General features: G+C 36.4%; 1 protein-coding gene across 1 annotated transcript in view; it reads left to right on the top strand.

Moving 5' to 3' along the window:
* LOC121369723 (gamma-aminobutyric acid type B receptor subunit 1-like) overlaps positions 1 to 12,024 on the top strand; it is a 36,852-nt gene extending 24,828 nt beyond the window's left edge. Inside the window, exons 3-8 of the mRNA XM_041494776.1 lie at positions 849 to 1,019; positions 2,346 to 2,447; positions 3,204 to 3,269; positions 3,792 to 4,128; positions 5,760 to 5,918; positions 11,954 to 12,024. Coding sequence (XP_041350710.1) covers positions 849 to 1,019; positions 2,346 to 2,447; positions 3,204 to 3,269; positions 3,792 to 4,128; positions 5,760 to 5,918; positions 11,954 to 12,024 — 906 coding nt within the window. The remainder of the gene's footprint in view (positions 1 to 848; positions 1,020 to 2,345; positions 2,448 to 3,203; positions 3,270 to 3,791; positions 4,129 to 5,759; positions 5,919 to 11,953) is intronic.
* The last annotated feature ends 7,936 nt before the right edge of the window (positions 12,025 to 19,960 follow it).

Below are 19,960 nucleotides of genomic sequence, written 5' to 3'. Positions count from 1 at the left end.
CGGGTGCTCAGATTAGTAACTAATGGGTTATAGGACGAGAATCGAATTGTAAGAGCGTTCAGACTAGCAATTGGACAGTCGTAGAAGTTGTGACAGCAGAACGTTGGTCACCTTTCTGATAGCAGTTGGTAGTCGCACCCTAGCATAATTTATAATTTAACAATTCAAAAACCCAGCAATAGCCGACAATAGTTTACAGTGCTTTTAAACCCACATCCTGGTTTGTAATATACTGAGAAAATATGAGTACGGAGAAGCCTTCATCTTGTTTATATGATTAATGTTCGACTGTTATATAAATAGCTGATGATTGTCCTGTAAAAAGACATGAAGTCTGATGTCCAAACATGAACATTTCAAGCAATTTTAGGTTTCATATTTGTTAAAGGTTTTGTGAGGTTGCTATTAGAGATATCGTATAAACAAATGTAGTAGTAGTAGTAGTAGTAGTAGCAGCAGCAGCAGCAGCAGCAGCAGCAGCAGCAGCAGCAGCAGCAGTAGTAGTAAGTGTAGTAGTAGTAGTAGTAGCTGTAGCAGTAGCTTTAACAGTAGTAATCATAGTAGTAATAGTAAGTGTAGTAGTAGTAGTTTTAATAGTAGTAGTAGTAGTAATAGTAGTAGTAGTAATGATAACAATAGTAGTAGTAGTAGTGGTAGTGGTGGTGGTGGTGGTGGTGGTGGTGGTGGTGGTGGTGGTAGTGACAATAATAATAATAATAGTAGTAGTGGTAGTAATTATAATTAATTAATTCATCCATCCATTCATTCATCCATCCATCAATACTTCACTCTAGTGACATTGTTTCCTTATCCTTTTCTCTCTATTGTCTTCCATTTGGCGTGGCCAGCTGTCCCCCGTGTCGTCGTCCCCGGCGCTGTCCAACAAGTCTCGCTTCAAGATGTTCCTCAGAACCAACTCCCCCGACAGCGACATCAACCCGGCCAAGATAGAGATGTTCACCCAGTTCGGCTGGTCCAAGATCGCCACCATCCACCAGGCGTTTGAACTATTCTCTGTGGTATGACAGCGTATATCTTCTTGTTTCTTCTAGCACAAGATTTTGAGTTCCGTATCTAGAGGGTGCATTTATAAATTTTCATTTATTTTTGTATACGTTTTTGTTGTTGTTGTTGTTTTTTGGTTGTTTTGTTTGGATTTTTTTTTTTTTTTTTTGTTGTTGTTGTTTGTTTGTTGTTGTTTTTTTGTTGTTGTTTTTTTTTTTTTTGGGGGGGGGGGGGGCTTTTTTCTCTGTTTTTCTCTTTTTTTGGGAGGAGGGAGGTAGGTTATTGTTTTTCTTGTAGTAGTTTTTGTTCGTTTGTTTATATGTTTTAGGAAGATGCATTTGCAACCAGAATTCACCATCCATAAAAATGTATTAAAAAGGTTTGTCTTACTAAAAAATATATACTAGTATATTAAAGGCATAGTGTCACAGACCACTGACCTATTTAATGGTCTAACAAAGTATTACCTGAACAAAAACAAATTGATTTGTTCCTAAATTTACTTTATTGAACCATCTTCATAACCGCCATACTCCATTTATTTTAATGACATTTTGTCCAATGGTCCATAATTCAAAAACTAAAATTGCCGAGAGGGATGACATGGATTTCACTCCATCATGGTTCAGTTAAAATGATGCGATAGCTAGATTTGGTTCCCAACAATTAATGTAATTTTTATTTATTATCCATTTTTAGAAAAATAAGGTCCTTAAATCCATGACAGTATGCCTTTAATGCCAATTGGATATTTTAATGGTAAATCGATTATATTATTTTGTGACTGGTATCTACGCAATTGCATCCTATCGTTTACTGTGTATATTAAGTTAAAGAGACTATATTACTGCCATTAAAACGGTTGTTGTTGGTCCTTATAACGTCTGTAATAGCTCACATTTCTGTACTTCCGGAATGATTTGGAGGTAAAATTTATTATGGGCTACTACAAACATTAGGACAATAAGAAACACATGCAATATGCACTTATAAACAGTGATATTCTGAACAAACAAAAAGTATTTTTTAAAGAACATTAATCATTACAAAATATCTAGAATAGATGTCAAACTATAGTAAAGGCAAAACATTAAATGATGATCAACATCAATATAAAAATTCAACAGTTAAATTAAAACACGGTATAAAGAACTGTGTAAAAATACAAATATCACAGATAGATACAATTAAAATATAGAAAAAAAGTCAGTATCTCAAAGATCTATGAAGCAATCGCATGTCACAATGTTGAGCCAATTCAGGATAGTCTCTTTTTAAATAAAATTCTTATAATGTGAAACTTTATTTTAGAAGCACTATTTGTCTTTGTGTCGATTCAGGCCAACGATGGTTTAATTGGATTAATGAAGAAAAAAGGAATGACTGTTGTGACGTCTGAAATTATCACAACCGACCCAATCATACAAGTACGCAACCTCCAGGTAAACCGCTACAATTCGTTATGTATAGAGCTGCAGGGGCAGATCCAGAGGCAGAGGCGGGACATAGCCCAGCAGTAAACCGCTCGCTTGTTGCGCGGTCGGTTTTTGATCCCAGTTGGTGGGCCCATTGGGCTATTTCTTGTTACAGCCAGTGCACAACGACTGGTACATCAAAGGCCGTGGTATGTGCTATCCTGTCTGTAGGATGGTACATATAAAAGATGCCTTGCTACTAATAGAAAAATGTAGCAGGTTTCCTCTCTAAGACTATATGTCAAAATTACCAAATGTTTGATATCCATGGCCTATGATTAATAAATCAGTGTGCTCTAGTGGTGTCGTTAAACAAAACAAACTTTGGATCCAGAGGGTGGCCATAGATCGGGTCAGGACATAGGGCTTAATGTGCACATTCAGAGCAAGTTGTTGTAGCGCACGCCTGTCATGGGCACAGGTGTCGACCCATGCCGGCTCCTCCGTCCAGGATAGGGTGGCCATAGAGGTTTGGGTATCTTTTTACTCGATTATTTTAGAACTTAGTAGATGTCATTTCAGAGATCAAATAAACAAATCGTCAGTAGGAGGGCACCAGTGCCACCGATGTCCGTTTAGCACCTTCTTGTTATAATTAACAATGTATTAACACACAGCGCGAAACAATCTCTAAATAGTGGAGTAAAGCGAATTTCTGTTCAGTGTCACAATAAACAAAGAAGAGACATTTGTTAAGAATTAACATGCATTTTATTTTCACAGGAGAGTGGTGCCAGGATCATTGTTGGAAGTTTTTATGCTGACATGGCGGTGCGCGTGTTTTGTGAAGTAAGTTAATCAAGTGACTTTCAACACGATACAAATAAAAAAAACTCCATATCATATGCCACTGAACGTAATAGCATATGCGACATGCAGACGGATGTCACTAAAAAATATTAAAATTTTATCTTTTTTAAGAAGTGCTTATTATACTTGCTGGAGATGACCCTCTATTGCTGTGTCTGGGGTGTGGGGGTGGTGGTGGGGGTGGGGTTTTGAATGATGACACATTAATGTAGGGTTTCTTTAGTTACAAAAAGAACACTTGTAAACTATAAACTGTGTGTTCCGCGGCAGGTGAGTCAGGATGGTGGCCAGTAACTACGTTTTACTAATGTTAGAACGTATAAACATTTCACTATGATTATATCAAGTGTCTCATTATTATGTTAATCGGTAATAAAAACAACAATGGCCTCTGGAGTCAAAATATTTATCGATGTTTATCATACTAACATTATGTTTTATAAAATTGGAGACCTAAGCGAGAATTTGCCATGTTACAAATTACTGTTTCTGTTGTCACAGGCGTACAAAATTGGTCTCTATGGTCCTAAAATCGCGTGGATACTTGTTGGCTGGTATTCGGAAAACTGGTGGAATGTTTCAGTCCCGAACACGGACTGTACGATAGACCAGATAAAGGAGGCTATAGACGGATACTTTGCCGTGGATCCGATACGGGTGAATCCGAAACCGGAGCTGACCATTTCTGGCCAGACCGCCCACGAAATCCAGAAGCTGTTTTTGCAGCGGATAAACCACGAGCCGTTACCAGCTCTTAACAGCGGGCTGCAGGGATTCGACGCCATCTGGACTGCCGCTCTGGCCCTGAATAAAACGATGACAGATCTTGAGAATAACGGTAAAGTGACATAAACCAATTAGAGATCTTCAGAATAACGATAAAGTAAAAAACCCACCCAAAAACCAACAATTATATAGCTTGAAAATAACCGTAATGTGAATTAAAACAATAATAGAGCTTGAGATTGACGATAAAAAAGAAACGAATGAATACCAGAGAATAAAGGTAACATTACATAACATTACAGTAAAGTAAAATAATATACTGACAGATCTTAAGAATAACGGTAATGTGAATTAAAACAATAATAGAGTTTGAGATTAACAGTAAAAAACAAGAAAAGAAACAATGACAGAATAACGGTGAAATGAAATAAAATAATAAAAGACCTAACAGTAAAGTTAATTAAAAGAACGACAAACCTTAAGAATAACGGTAAAAAAAATATATAATAATAAAGTTTTGCGATTTTTAAAAGGTAAAGTTTACATTAGTTCTATTACAAAATATAGTGACTATAATCTTAGTGTACCTATTATCGAGATCACCATTAATGCAATCAGTCGTCAGTCCAGAGTAAACGTCAAGGCTAAAATATACGGTACCTGTTTTTCTTAAACGCAGATGTTTAACCATTTTACTATATGCAGTTACACGCGTGTCAGACAAAAATGAACTTTGTGAATTTTTGGCACAAAGTTTTATTCCCGTCTGTGTCAAAAATTTCCTCTAAACGTAGTCCCATTGTCTCCAGAAATAATGTACATAGAAACATGAAACTGTATACGAGTAGCAAGGTTATGAATTCGCCTTGACATTTCTTTGAGGATTTTGTGTTTGTGTTTTGACCTAATGCATAACTGCCATTAGAAGTTGAGATTCATAAAAATGTCATTAAATGGGTGTTTTAACATTGGCCTTGTTATAGTCATGTTACAGTTATATTGGTCCTCGGCCAAATGTATCAACCATTGACGTTGCCTCGGGCCAATATAGCCAAATTTAGACCGGTACATATTCTAGGATCTATAACAAGGCCAATATTAAACACATTTAATGATAATAATAATAATATATGCTCTTTGCAATGCTATGCTATGTAACTATGCTATGCCATACTTTAATATAGCATGTGATAGTTTTAGCAATACTATATGTAGTAGTAACTGCTGCAACATCATCAGTTGGTAGTTGTACATACTAGTATAGTATAGTTTATGTAAAACATTACCACACAATTATTAGTCCCCTACCGGTTCAACCGGAGGAGACTATAGTTTTCATCTTCATCCTTATGTCTGTCCGTCTGTCTGTCTGTCTATCTGGATGGCTGTCTGTCAGTCCGTCCATCCAACTGTCCCACATATAGTTTTCCAGATGTGTTTTTTTTCATATGTCTAACATTTTGTGTATAGCTTTATTATGTACTGTTACATATCAAGACTTTCATGGCGATTTGCCCATTTTTGACAAAGTTATGGCCCTTAAAATTAGGAGATACAATGTCTGAAGATATTGAGTTACAGATTAAGTTTAACTTTCATGGCGATTTATCCAATTTTCAGAGTTATGACCCTTGGAATTAGGAATTGTGAAAATATGTTAGCCCCGGTAGGGGACATGTATTTCTTTAGCAGTACTCTAAGAATGTTTGTCGATGTTTTGAGACGTGCTTATTGTGTTCCCAGGTTCTGCGAGGCTGGAGAATTTCACCTACCAAGACACGGAGATGGGCAAGCTGCTCTTTAACAACGCCATGAACACCGAGTTCCCGGGGGTCCGCGGCTGGATCTCCTTCAATAAGAAAGGCGACCTCAACTCCATCTACAGAATCGACAGATTCCAAGGTACACTCTCATCTTATACATGTTACACTATCTCAACTCCATCTACAGAATCGACAGATTTCAAGGTACACTCTCATCTTATACATGTTACACTATCTCAACTCCATCTACAGAATCGACAGATTCCAAGGTACACTCTCATCTTATACATGTTACACTATCTCAACTCCATCTACAGAATCGACAGATTCCAAGGTACACTCTCGTCTTATACATGTTACACGATCTCAACTCCACCTACGGCATCGACAGATTCCAAGATACACACTCAAACTCTCATCTTTTACATGTTACACGAACTCTTTATTTTTATGAATTGTGAATAGTTGACATAACAATCGTATTCGAAAACCTTCCACCATGAAATGGAATATTTACTACATACATCTTTCCCAATTTATGACAATATCTTTCGCTTTTTGTTAATATATTTCGCTTTTTCTATCGAAAACACGTAATGCCATGATATATTTGTTTAAGTGGAACATTTGAAGAACATTTACTTGTCAATTAATAAAAATTACCTTTATTTAATTATTAAATTAATAATTATTTAATAATACTGCTGTGAAAATATCCTGACAAAGTGATCGTTAACCCCCCCCCCCCCCCAACAAAAACAAAATATGAATCGAACGTTAAGTTAAAATGTTAACTTACACTCAACAACAGGATATTGTGTCATCATTATTTTGCTTTGTACTCAATCAGTTTTAGATATTTTACCGTCATTGCACTTCATATCCTTTTATTTATATAGATACAGATGTTTAAATAACCTTTTTTATTTTTCTAATCCGATCAGATGCATTGGCAATCATCAAGCTAAAATAACAACGAAGCAACCCTGACCTCAGTAATTAGAATGTAATCATTTATAAGGGAGATAACTGAATCATGAACCTTTTCACACAAATATAAATATGATTTATATATTTTCACTGTAACTAAACTACAGTGAAAATATGACTTTTCACCGAATATCACCTGTATGGTTCCTGTAGATCTATAAATACACTAAATCACAACAAATTAAGTGCCACGTGAACACTGCGTCGGAGATGGCTAACCCGTCCGTTGTGTCAGCGGCATGGAAACACTCTTGCAGTTAATGGATGACGGAATGGCTTACTTGCAGACATCTCGCTATGGATATCCAAAACCAGATTGCAAAGAAATGTATACCGTCCCAACCCTAATCAAACATGAAACGCGTTAACATAAAAAAGGAGTTGCACGTGCACCATGCAGTTTTCAGGCGGGTGTCCTGCTTAGTCAGAATTTGTTTTTTTAAAATGTCAAATAATCTTCAATTTTGTATGTATTTGCCATACGCTTTCTACCAGCAACCAAACAAGCTGTGATTAAAAGGTTCATGTGCATGCAATCTGAAATGCTTTATTCAAGTCTGTAACCTACTTTTTATTACCTATCACCGTCCCTGATTGTTCGTTTAATGTTTGAAAAAGTAAGGTAACATTTGATACTGGCCCTTAACTTGTTGTGACTAGTATATTTGATGGATATGTATATAATAAAACCAATTATGGTTCATACACATTGTTTATGACTTTCGACTCAGCTGCTTCTCAGAACATAATAATAAGTTCTTAGGAAGGAAGGAAGTTTTATTTAACGACGTACTCAGCAGTACATCTTACGGTTATATGACGTCGGACCGATAGTTAAGGACCACACAGATAACGAGAGAGCAAACCCGCTTCCGCCACGTAATGGGCTACTCTTTCTGATTAGCAGCATTGTATATGCAATATCCTACGGACATGATAGCACATACCATGGCCTTTGTTACACCAGTTCGTGGTGAACTGGCTGGAAAGAGAAATAGCCCTATGGGCCCACTGACGGGGATCGATCCTAGACCAACCTCGCATCCGGTGAGCGCTTTACCATTGGGCTACGTCCCGCCCTGGAGAGAGACGGAAGTCGGTGCAGTGGTTTTTACAACTTCCAATGTGAGCCGTTTAAACTCAGTGAGTGGGTGCAAGTGGATGGCAGTCAAAAGCAAATAAGAAACACAATGACCTTGAGTCCTGAATCTTGCATGGGTTAACCCGTACACCCATAAATAAAATTGCGCACCGCCTACCATCTATAGGTCTGTGGAGAGAATTTTTTTTTTTTTTTTTTTTTTTTTAACGACACCACTAGAGCACATCGATTAATTAAGCATCGGCTATTGGATGTCAAACATTTGGTAATTCTGACTCTTAGTCAACCCGCTACATTTTTCTAATGCAGCAAGATATCTTTTACATGCACTTTCCCACAGACAGGAAAGCAAATACCACGGCATTTGACCAGCTGTGGTGCACTGGTTAGAACGAGAAAAAACCCAATCAGTTGAACGGATTCACTGAGGTGGTTCGATCCTGCGACGCAGAAAGGGGTAAGGTCTTAAAAAACATTGATCTTGAGCAAAATTACTGATCACTCACTGTATATTAAAAAAAAAAAAAAACGTGTTCGTAAAGATCCCTTTCATGGTCTGTAGAGATATCCCTTAGGTGACCTTTATGGTAGTACTAAATCAAATAACTTCCGGCTGGGTCAAAGTTTAAGGTGCACTCATTCTTTCGATAGAGCAGTTAATACCACAAGTCCTGTCGTTGGTGATAAATGTGAATGTGTTTGTTGTAAAAACAATTAGTTTCATCTGGGCAATAAATGTATGCAATTTTATTTAATCTAGTACCATGTGTCAAGTAACATTGTGCTTGAAACATGTATGGGGTACTTGTAAAAAAAAAGAATACTCAAATTGTGTGCGGAACTAGGATAGTCATAGACGCTACTTGAAATGAACAGCTTCATCCCCATTTTTTTCTGAATCACTTTAAGGGTGAGGGGTGGTAGTATTTATATCCGCGGTGTTTACGTCGATTAATACGCTGTAGGTAGGAGTTTTAGCCACATGTTACTATTGTCGTCTGTGGGGTTTGATTTGGCGGTATACATCCTTATTAATTGTAGATATGTTTGTTTGTAAACATACCATTGAAAAAGACCCATATTGATTCAAGATTAGATGTTAATCCAATAATAAAAACCCTTTACTCAGTAACTGTGTTTGTCTTAAGTATTGATGTGGCATATCTACATTAAACATTCATCAAACTTTAGGAGGCGGCAGGACGTAGCCCAGTGGTAAAGCGCTCGCTTGATGCGCGGTCGGTTTGGGATCGATCCTCGTCGGTGGCCCCATTGGACTATTTATCTTTCCTTCCAGTGCATCACAACTTGTATTTCAAAGACCGTGGTATGTGCTATCCTGTCTGTGGGATGGCGCATATAAAAGATCCCTTGCTACTAATGAAAACAATTAGCTGGTTTCCTCCCTAAGACTATATGTCAAAATTATCAAATGTTTGACATCCAGTATCCGGTGATTAATCAATTATTGTGCTCTAGTGGTGTCGTTAAACTTTAACTTTCATAAAACTTTACTAAAGTGGACCTTTCGGTTAACAGATTTAGATTAAAATCTGCCCCATAGGACATGTATAAAGATAATTATTATACACAACTTTACAATGTAAATGTAGGCACAGTAATAATAAACAACAGTAAAAGCATTGACATTAAATTGAAAAATTCAATATGTCATTGACTGGATTTTAAAAAACTTGAAACAAATTACTTTTACTCATGTGTGTTTTGTTTAAATGATTGTTTATTGTATTCTCTTCGGGTTGCGCGCGCATCCCGACAAAGCGCTTGGTGGCAGGCCACAGTTACCATGACCACTAAGGGACTGGGTGAAAACAAACCGTTATTTGCATGGGAGTTAAAGGGACATTCCTGAGTTTGCTACAATTTTTAAGATGTTATCGACTAACAGAGACTTTTTAACGATTGTAATTACATATCAAATATATTTTTCTGCATAAAATATTAGTGGCTGTATATTAAACGTGTTTCTGATCGTTCCAATATTTGTACTAGGTTAAAAAAAAAATTCGTACGTACGACATTATTGTATGACAAAATCCAGTTTTGGCTTCTTACACATATTAAGACGACCAGAAACATATTGAATATATAGACACTGATATTCTAAACAAGAAAATGTATTTTATATGTAAGTTTAATCGTAGAAATATTTTATTAGTCGGAAGCATCTTACAATGCTGCAAACTCAGGAATGTCCCTTTAAGGGGAGCATTAGAGGAATATCATTAATTACGGGACTTCTGTCCGCGCAAATCGAAAATGTCGAAAACCTGAGCAGCCTTTGGCAGTACAAATCATATTATAATGATAGACAGCAAGTTAAAAGTTTTCATATTTCTCGTAGACGAGGTTAAAGAACATCTCTGGGCAAATGCTTGCAAAACGACAGGCGGAAAAGCATGGGCGCCACGATCCAAGTTTACTTACCTCTGTAGTCAACAGTTCATGTCTGAGGATGTAGCACTGTAATGCATTAACATGTAACATGTTTTACTTATATATATTTTTATATTTATTGTAAATAAAATGTGATTATATATTTTGTACGTTTTTGTAAATAAAATGTGGTATTGAATTAGCGCGTATTCTTTCTTCTTCTTTTTTCTCTCCGGTTTTTTTTTATGCATTTAGGTGATTATGTAAAATTCTAATCAGTTTATTGATAGGTAAATACAAACGACGCTTGGAATGTCTCCCAATAGTTTTATTTAATCAACCTAAACATTTGCAAAATATCGAAAATTTTCTCAACAATATAAAAGCCATAGGTTTATAATTGTTAACATGTTAATACAGAATCGGTTAAAATATGGTTCTTAAATTTTATGCTCATTGTAATATAGTAAATATATAACCAGTGTCGTAATATATGTATTTAGTTTTTACTTAAAGTCGTTGGTATTAATTTACCCAGCCATACAGGTGCAGTGTGTTGTCACAATACAGACGGACAGATAATTTATCAACATGTCATTTATTAACGTCTCACCGTATGTACATCACACATTTACCAAATAAAACAAACATAAAAGTGCATAAGCCATTACGGAATTATGAGAGACAGTATAGTTAAATAATACAAGTATGTACAATTAAAATACTAAAATAATAAAAACACTATTATGTCTCTACAACATTGTAAAATATAAAAACAGGTTTTGCCCGTTTCAAATGCAAGGTTAGATAGACACTGACATTAAAATACATAACTTTTTTAAATTAGGTAACAACATAAAAACAATTTACAACATAACTGAGCATTTTGGAACAAATTAAAACGAAGATCCTCATAAAAACGGACAGTTTAGAAAGACATGAATTTTGCTCCTCAACAGAATCGTGGATCCCGCCGGCAGATTCTCATATCCATGGGCGGGTCTCTAACCGAATAGGAGAAACACAACATTGAAATTTTGCAAAGGCAATACTATATCTATTTTGTTGTCCACTGTAACCTAAGAGACGATGTGGCACATCCTTTTAACTTTTGTAATGGCATTACTTCAGCTGTGAAGATGATAACGTCGGAATTGTGGGTTTCGTAATGTAGCAATGCATGCCCGTGGGAACGATATCTGGTGTGTGTCTGTGTAGGAGGGCATAATATCTTTTTGGGGTTTCCTTCCTCTACTGAGTGTGTGTGTGTGTGTGGGGGGGGGGGGGGGGGGTGAAGGTGCAAAAGTTATATTTTTACATTTTTATACACATTTTTTCCCCTTTCCTCCCCTTTAACTAGTTGTACGTTTCGAGTAACTTGATATTTGTCATGATTTCCCTACTATAGGTACTCCTCAGAAGTGTTTGTAAGATATGCATATATCACACTCAGCACTAGGCCACGAGGAATGGTTATTAATTTATGAATACCTGGGTAGTTTATAATAGATATTCATGCAAAGTACAAGCCGACAGCACAACAGGAGGAACCAAAGCAGATGAAAAAAAGAGAAAAAATATGTATATTGACTGAAAAATTAGCCTGATTTATAGACAGATTGACTGACTGCTTAATTAAAGAAAACGAGAGTCGTGTTGAGGTTTACTTAGTATTTTATTGACAGATCATGTTAACATATCCTATATTGGTGAGAGTCATGAGGGTCTACAGTTCAGTTCTTGTTGGCACATGTGATACTGGAGTGGCACCTGCTGTTGCATTTCACACCTGACTTGAAACATTTTCATCGGCTTGTCCGACATTGTTTGCCACTGGCTGCACAGTTGCATTTGGCATAGCCCTGACCACCGCACCTGGACTCTCTCTGCACTGCCTGACGTAGGCCAACCTCACCGTCTCTAGACATGTCCTCAATGCTATGCAACTGCTGGGTGCACAAATCGAATTGGTTTCTGCTATAGCGTCCCTTACGGATCCCTGCCCGAACAGCTACTCGATACAGGTCATTTTCATCTCTGTCCACACTGACACCCATGATATTGCGAGGGTCACCTTCCCCACGATCAACAAAAGGAATAGGAATGGTTACATTATCACCGGGGTTACCAGGGACATGCTCCGAACGACTGCGCTTGACCATGCGTTCAGCTTGTGCAAGCTGACCATCTGCTGCTCTTTTCCGCTGGACTTGGATGTTATGTTGAATAGTTCTTAGCTGTGCATCGGGAACATCTTCTGTGTCTGCTGTCTTCTGGCGGGGTGGCGGTTTCAACCTCTTGATTTTCTGCTGGGGTGGAAGTTTCCGACTTTGCTGTCCCCTGGTCTTCTGGCGGGGTGGCATATGCTGCAATAAGGTCATCTTCAGAGACCATTCTTTCGAGAATTTCTGTTGGAAGGGTATTGGAACGCAATCCAACTTTGACTTCAGTTCCAAACAAGGCTTTGTATGGTGATTGTTTTATTCCAGAATGGTAGTTGCTGTTCTTTTGGAATTGTACAAAACGAAGTCCCATTGGCCAGTCTGTGGAGTTATTGTCCCCTATCCATGCTGTGAGCATGTCCGTCACGTCACAGTTTAATCGTTCCACTGAGCCTTGACTTTGAGGATGTCTGGGCTTACCATAAACCATCAGAAGGTCAGGTCATAGAAGCTTCAGCTCCTTAATGGTAGTACTAAACCAAATAACTTCCGGCTGGGTCAAAGTTCGAGGTGCACCCAACTTTTGATAGAGAAGTGAACACCACAAGTCCTGTGATTGGTTATAAATGTGAGTGTGTTGGTTGTAAAAAATAATAGTTTCATCTGTGCAATTTTATTTCATCTAGTACAAATGTGTCAAGTAGCCTTGTGCTTGAAACATGTATGGGGTACCTGTAAAAAAAAGTACTCGAATTTTGTGCGAAACTAGGGTAGTCATAGACGCTACCCGTTATCTCAGAAACGAGCAGCTTGACCCCCATTTTTTTCTGATTCACTTTAAGTGTAAGGGGTGGTAGTATTTATATCCGTGGCGTTTATGTCGGTTGATACGTTGCAGGTAGGATTTTAGGCCACATATGTTACTATTGTCGTCTATGGGATTTGATTTGGTAGTATACACCCTATAGCACATATTCAGTGCATAATAAAAAATATTATGATTTTGTCATTTTATTTAATTAAACTATACTGGTTGATTAATTAGCCATCACTCGATCATGCAAGTTCACAATGACCTTGACCTTGACAATAATCTCTGTACATGGCTCTGAATGGAGTTTGAATCAAAGTTATCACTGAAGAAAAGTTGGTTTTGGCCTATAATTCATACTGTAAAGATTTCAATAATTTCTTTTTACATGGTATTTGACTTGCCATATACAACTGCTCTTAAATATGGTATTATATATAGGCAACCTGAATTAAGATTTTAATAGCAATTTATTTTTATATTAAAAATAGCATGTGCCAATAGTGGGTTAATGTCTTTAGTTTCCATTAATATTGTTAATGTTTTATGTATGAAATTCTGAACACTCAAATTTGTAAAGAAGTTGATTTTTATTGTCATTTTGACATATTTATAGGGTGCTAAGTTATATTTTAGACAAATTTGTAGTTTTATGCAAAATTTTAATTAAATTTGAAGAAAAACTTTACCAAAAACATAATTAAATTTGTTGTCACTATTGTGCCTTCTGTTCTTATTTGTACATAACAATAAGGTTGTTAAACATATACTTAGATCTCCAGATCATTTTGTTTTCTTAATAATCACTTAGTTAGCTCTCATGAAAAGCATTTTGAGTTTATACTAGATTCAGAACCAATATTTTCAGATTTGATTATCTGCCCTGGATTAAGTTGATAATTTATTTTATTGTTAAAGCTGTATTACCTAATGTTACTAGCTAAATAAAATGCTGGATTACAGATTGTAGGAATACATCTAATGTACATATTGTATTCATCCGGATTAAAAAATAATGCAAGAAAATAGATGTTCGGGTAATTTTGTCATTTAAAAATAGTTTTTTTCAGTAATTAATCAAAAATAAATGTGTTAAAGCTGCATGATTATTCCAGATATCACAACTATTAAAACCTCCAACTACAGTAGGCTATAAATAAAATACAGTCAGGAATATTGGTGGCTGCCAATAGTTTTGATGGTTCGTTATGAAAATCAGCATGGCCGATGGATTTGAAATTCCCACACCTGGTAACTTGAAGACACCCACACCCAGCATACAGGATTTCCTCCCAACACTAATGTTCAGGACATTAAGTCATTACTTCATACAGGTACAGTCATGTTTGTGTTTCTTTCCTCAGACAGTGTATTTTTTTAATACTGATATTTCTTTGATGTGCCTGTTAAGGTCTTCATAATCTAGGGGTCAATCAAGTGCATGTGTTTTAATGGAATTCTTTAAAGGGGTAGAGGTACTCTGACTATCTTTGTTGTCTCTACATATATACCTGAGTACACACACCCAACTGAAAGTAAATATCTTCAGGAGTTTTATTTTAAAACATTTTGTTGTTTAATATGACATATTGCATTTGTATAAAACTATATGCAATATATATGCTTTTTGAGGTGTACATTATATTAGGTTGCACTGTAGAAACAACGGTTTCAGTGAGGTTGTCAGTTTGTGTCAGAATACACCAGATCCTGGTTGTCATAAAGACACATAGCTGGACACTGTTTGACAAATGTATGTTATCAGTATAGGTAGTACTAAACCAAATAACTTCCGGCTGGGTCAAAGTTCGAGCTGCACCCAACTTTTGATAGAGAAGTGAACACCACAAGTCCTGTGATTGGTTATAAATGTGAGTGTGTTGGTTGTAAAAAATAATAGTTTCATCTGGGTAAAAAAAATGTGCAATTTTATTTCATCTGGTACAAATGTGTCAAGTAGCCTTGTGCTTGAAACATGTATGGGGAACCTGTAAAAAAAAGTACTCGAATTTTGTGCGAAACTAGGGTAGTCATAGACGCTACCCGTTATCTCAGAAACGAGCAGCTTGACCCCCATTTTTTTCTGATTCACTTTAAGTGTAAGGGGTGGTAGTATTTATATCCGTGGCGTTTATGTCGGTTGATACGTTGCAGGTAGGAGTTTTAGCCACATATGTTACTATTGTCGTCTATGGGATTTGATTTGGTAGTATACACCCTAATAACGGATGCAGTAAATTCACTGCCATTATCACTCTGCAAAATCTGAGGTGCACCAAGTAATAGAAAACATGTCCATCAGCTGAAAGGCAACTTCTGCTGCACGTTTTGATGTTAATGGACGCAATACACAATACTTATTGAGATGATCCTGGTAGACATCTGTATGAACCACTCGCCATAGACTGCATGTCAACAAGGTCAACCTCGTGGATAGGATGGGTCTAACAACTATGCCTTTGGTCGTGATGCGTTTACGTTTTTTCTGGCATTCTATGCAAAGTGATTTGTACAGTTCTACTGCCTCACGGGTAACATTGGCATATTTCTTCAAAACCTTCATCATTTTATCGCGACCACCATGACCAGTTGAAACGTGACCTCTCTTAATAATGTCAAACATATCATCGATATGCGTAAAGTAAATTAGTTCCTGATCACTGGCACCGCGTTTACGAATTAACTTTTCCATGTCACCACACTGCAATATCTCATAGCGGCCAAGGATGTAATATTGACGAGGAGATTTACTCTTAGCAGAACAAGCTTCTTTAAGTTCTTCAAGTAAAGAGAAATACTCTGTCTTCGTCCATAATAATGACTTGTTGTCAGATTCTCTCTTCTTCACTAGTTGCTCACGAAAGGAATCTCACATCGAGTTAGCCATTGCAAGAGTTGATGGAGCAATGTTACATTATTGCTGTCCACTTTCTTTTATAGATCACTGACAACAATGTTTTGACATGCAACTCTCTGGTTTCTTATCTATTTCCTTATTTTGATCATGGGACTGTTTATGGTAGGTCCCTGTAGCTTTTGTTTGACTATCTAGATCTTTTAGGATTATGTGATTAAGAAGAAATCAAACTGTGGCTTCCAATCTGTTGTGTAAACATATGTAAACCTTTGTTAACATCCGAAGGCATCAAACTGTGGCTTCCAATCTATTGTGAAAACATATGTAAATAGTCTCTACATATCAACTAATTTACTGTCTCTAATCTGTTAGGATTATGTGATTAAGAAGGCATCAGTAGATGAACTCAATAGATTGAATTAGTGAGTATAATTCATTTCAGTCAATCTGTCTATAAATCAGTCTCATTTTTCAGTCAATATGTATATTGACTGAAATTTTCAGTCAATATGTACATTGCCTAAGTATATTGACTGAACATTTCAGTCAATATACATATTGACTGATTATAGACATTGACTGTAATATATATATATATATATATATATATATATATATATATATACACACATACATATTGGGCTTTTTTTACGTAGCAATTGGGAATTTTCAGTGCCACTTTCTTTTGAGAAGAGGCCTATGTTCGGACCCACAGAACGCCTGGATACCCCCCCCCCCCCCACACACACACACACACACTTTGTAGGAGCAGCGATAGTTTATATATATTTATAACTGTGTGTGTGTGTGTGTGTGTGTGTGTGTGTGTGTGTGTGTGTGTGTGTGTGTGTGTATATATATATATATATATATATATGCATATGTGTGTGTGTGTGTGTATATATATGTGTGTGTGTGTGTGTGTGTGTGTGTGTGTGTGTGTGTGTGTGTGTGTGTGTGTATGTGTATGTGTGCCCCATCCCACACATTTTGGCACCTTCCTACACCCGTGAATAGCTGTTATTGTTTTGTTTTTCTCTCTCTCTCTTTATTTAATTGGCAGCAGGACCATCGATTCACCAACAAAACATCGGAAGTATGCAATAACATGCATGCATGTTTATGCATATGCAATATGCGTATGTTTATACGGCAACTTTAAGTAAAATTAACAATAAATTAATTTTATTTCACAACATATCATGTTCAGGTGTAGTTATAGTAGAATCGAAAATAGAAGTGCTGTGCTTCTCAATGAACAAAAATGTCTAATACTGATATGCGATTCAGTGTAAATAAGTCATTTGTTTTCACCCAGTTCACTGGTTGCTAGGCATGCTAAGGTGAAGGTCAGCGGATGTGACGGGCAACACGAATCGGAGAAGTTTATTGTTATTTCACGATGCATTTACACTTATTTGCATACCTATATCCCGTCCTATCCTCCTACAACGTTTTTTTATTGTAAATAATTTCAGTTTGGTTTGACGTAATAAGAAGAAAAGTAAAGGTGTTTTGGAAATAACTTTTTTTTACTATTTGTGTGTGCAAATTTAGAAAACGATCGGCTTACAAATAAATAACTTGTAGTAAATTCCATGGTATGAAAAAGACGTTCCCTGTGGGAAGGACCATAGTTTCTGATTATGCATCCAATTTTCATTCCAGTCTTTTTCTTTCTTTTCTTTTTTGATTCGTTTTACAGATACATTATTTAAAAAACGTTTTTAATAAATATTTTAAAAATAATTAACAATCTTATAATTCCAGGTTACATTGCAAATTTATATGCTTTTTTTAATTATTAATATGTATGTTGTATGGTTTGGGATTTTTCTTACAGATGATCCATGTTCTTAAAGTGTATTACTTTTCCCGTGTTTACATATGTATATGTGCTTAAACGTAAAGTGTATTACTTTTCCCATTTTTACAGATGTATATGCGCTTAAACGTAAAGTGTATTACTTTTCCTGTGTTTACAGATGTATATGCGCTTAAACGTAAAGTGTATTACTTTTCCCATATTTACAGATGTATATGTGCTTAAACGTAAAATGTATTACTTTTCCCGTGTTTACAGATGTATATGTGCTTAAACGTAAAGTGTATTACTTTCCCCGTGTTTACAGATGATATATGTGCTTAAATAAAGTATATTACTTTTCCCGTGTTTACAGATGTACAGAAGCAAATGGTTGGACTGTATTATCCCAAAAATGAGATCGGAAAAAAGATGGACTGGCTTGCAGAAACACCGATTGTGTGGAAAGGTTGTTGATTTTAATATATTTTACTGGTTATACAAGAATTGACAAAGGTTTTTCAGGGCCGTACCTTGCTTAAAATAAGTGGGGTCGCAGTACAAAAAGAATCGTGACAAAGTTATAGAAGGTTTCTCAAAGTAAGCAGAAAGTGCACTTATAAACTAAAAAAAAAGAACTTTTGCAACTTGCCCACACACCACCACTAGTGCAAACCTACTAAATGTTGATGTATAATGCTAGTCTTAGACTACCAACTGCCAGCTGAAAGTTGACCAACTCGACGGTTGAGTTGTAATTTCCCCAACTTCCAATTTACGACGGGTGCGCTCAGATTAACAACTAATGGGGAGAATCGAGTTGTAAGAGCGCACAGAGTAGCAACTGGACAGTCTGCTGGCCGTTGATATTCTGAAGCTTGCATGACATATTACACATTTATGACGGGATTTAGAAACACCCAACCTCATATACTTGAATGCACTATACTAAAACCGAGAGAAGAAAATCAATATGCAGAATGTTTTTTAGAAACGGAGCCGTGACATAAAATAAATATTGAAGCGTAATACAGGAGCAAACATCAATTTGCTATAATGCTCGAAATGAATGCATGTGGACACATACATTTAGACACCAATATTAGTCTAGGTGATGTGTTGGGTGAATAAATATTTGGACAGTTATAGCGCTTCATTATTTAAAATGATTACCATTATACATGGGCGGATCAAGGATTTCTGAAGTGGAGGCACGGAATCTCTAAACGGATTGTACATCTAACTATTGCATCGTGGTATTTATATAAGTATTGCATCGTGGTATTTATATAATTATTGCATCGTGGTATTTATCTAACTATTGCATCGTGGTATTTATCTATCTATTGCATCGTGGTATTTATCTATTGCATCGTGGTATTTATATAATTATTGCATCGTGGTATTTATCTAACTATTGCATCGTGGTATTTATCTAACTATTGTATCGCGGTATTTATCTTACTATTGCATCGTGGTATTTATCTAACTATTGCATCGCGGTATTTATATAATTATTGCATCGTAGTATTTATCTAACTATTGCATCGTGGTATTTATCTAACTATTGCATCGCGGTATTTATATAATTATTGCATCGTGGTATTTATCTAAATATTGCATCGTGGTATTTATCAAACTATTGCATCGTGGTCTTTATCTAACTATTGCATCGCGGTATTTATATAACTATTGCATCGTGGTATTTGTCTTGTTACAAAACTGGTAGGAAGTTTCCTAAGGATTCCGAAACATATATTTCATTTCATTTCATTTAGACTTAATAATATTTCCGTGCTTATATCCAATTATGGTTCAAACACGCTGTCCTGGGTACACACCTCAGCTATCTGGGCTGTCTGTCCAGGAAAGCGGGTTAGTTGTTTAGTGGTTAGTGAGAGAGAACCGCAGTGGCCTTACACCTACCCACTGAGCCCTTAAGAACTCGCCCTTAAGAACTCGCTACCTACCAGCCTGTAGTCCGATAACTTAACCACTGCGCCATGGAGGCCGGTGAAACATATATAAAGTACACGCTAAAACTATCAATGGGCTACA

This window comes from Gigantopelta aegis, chromosome 4 (assembly GCF_016097555.1).
Source record: "Gigantopelta aegis isolate Gae_Host chromosome 4, Gae_host_genome, whole genome shotgun sequence".
NCBI lineage: Eukaryota > Metazoa > Mollusca > Gastropoda > Neomphalida > Peltospiridae > Gigantopelta > Gigantopelta aegis.
Note: the sequence above shows the minus strand (reverse complement) of the source record. Positions and strands in the feature narration are given on the sequence as shown.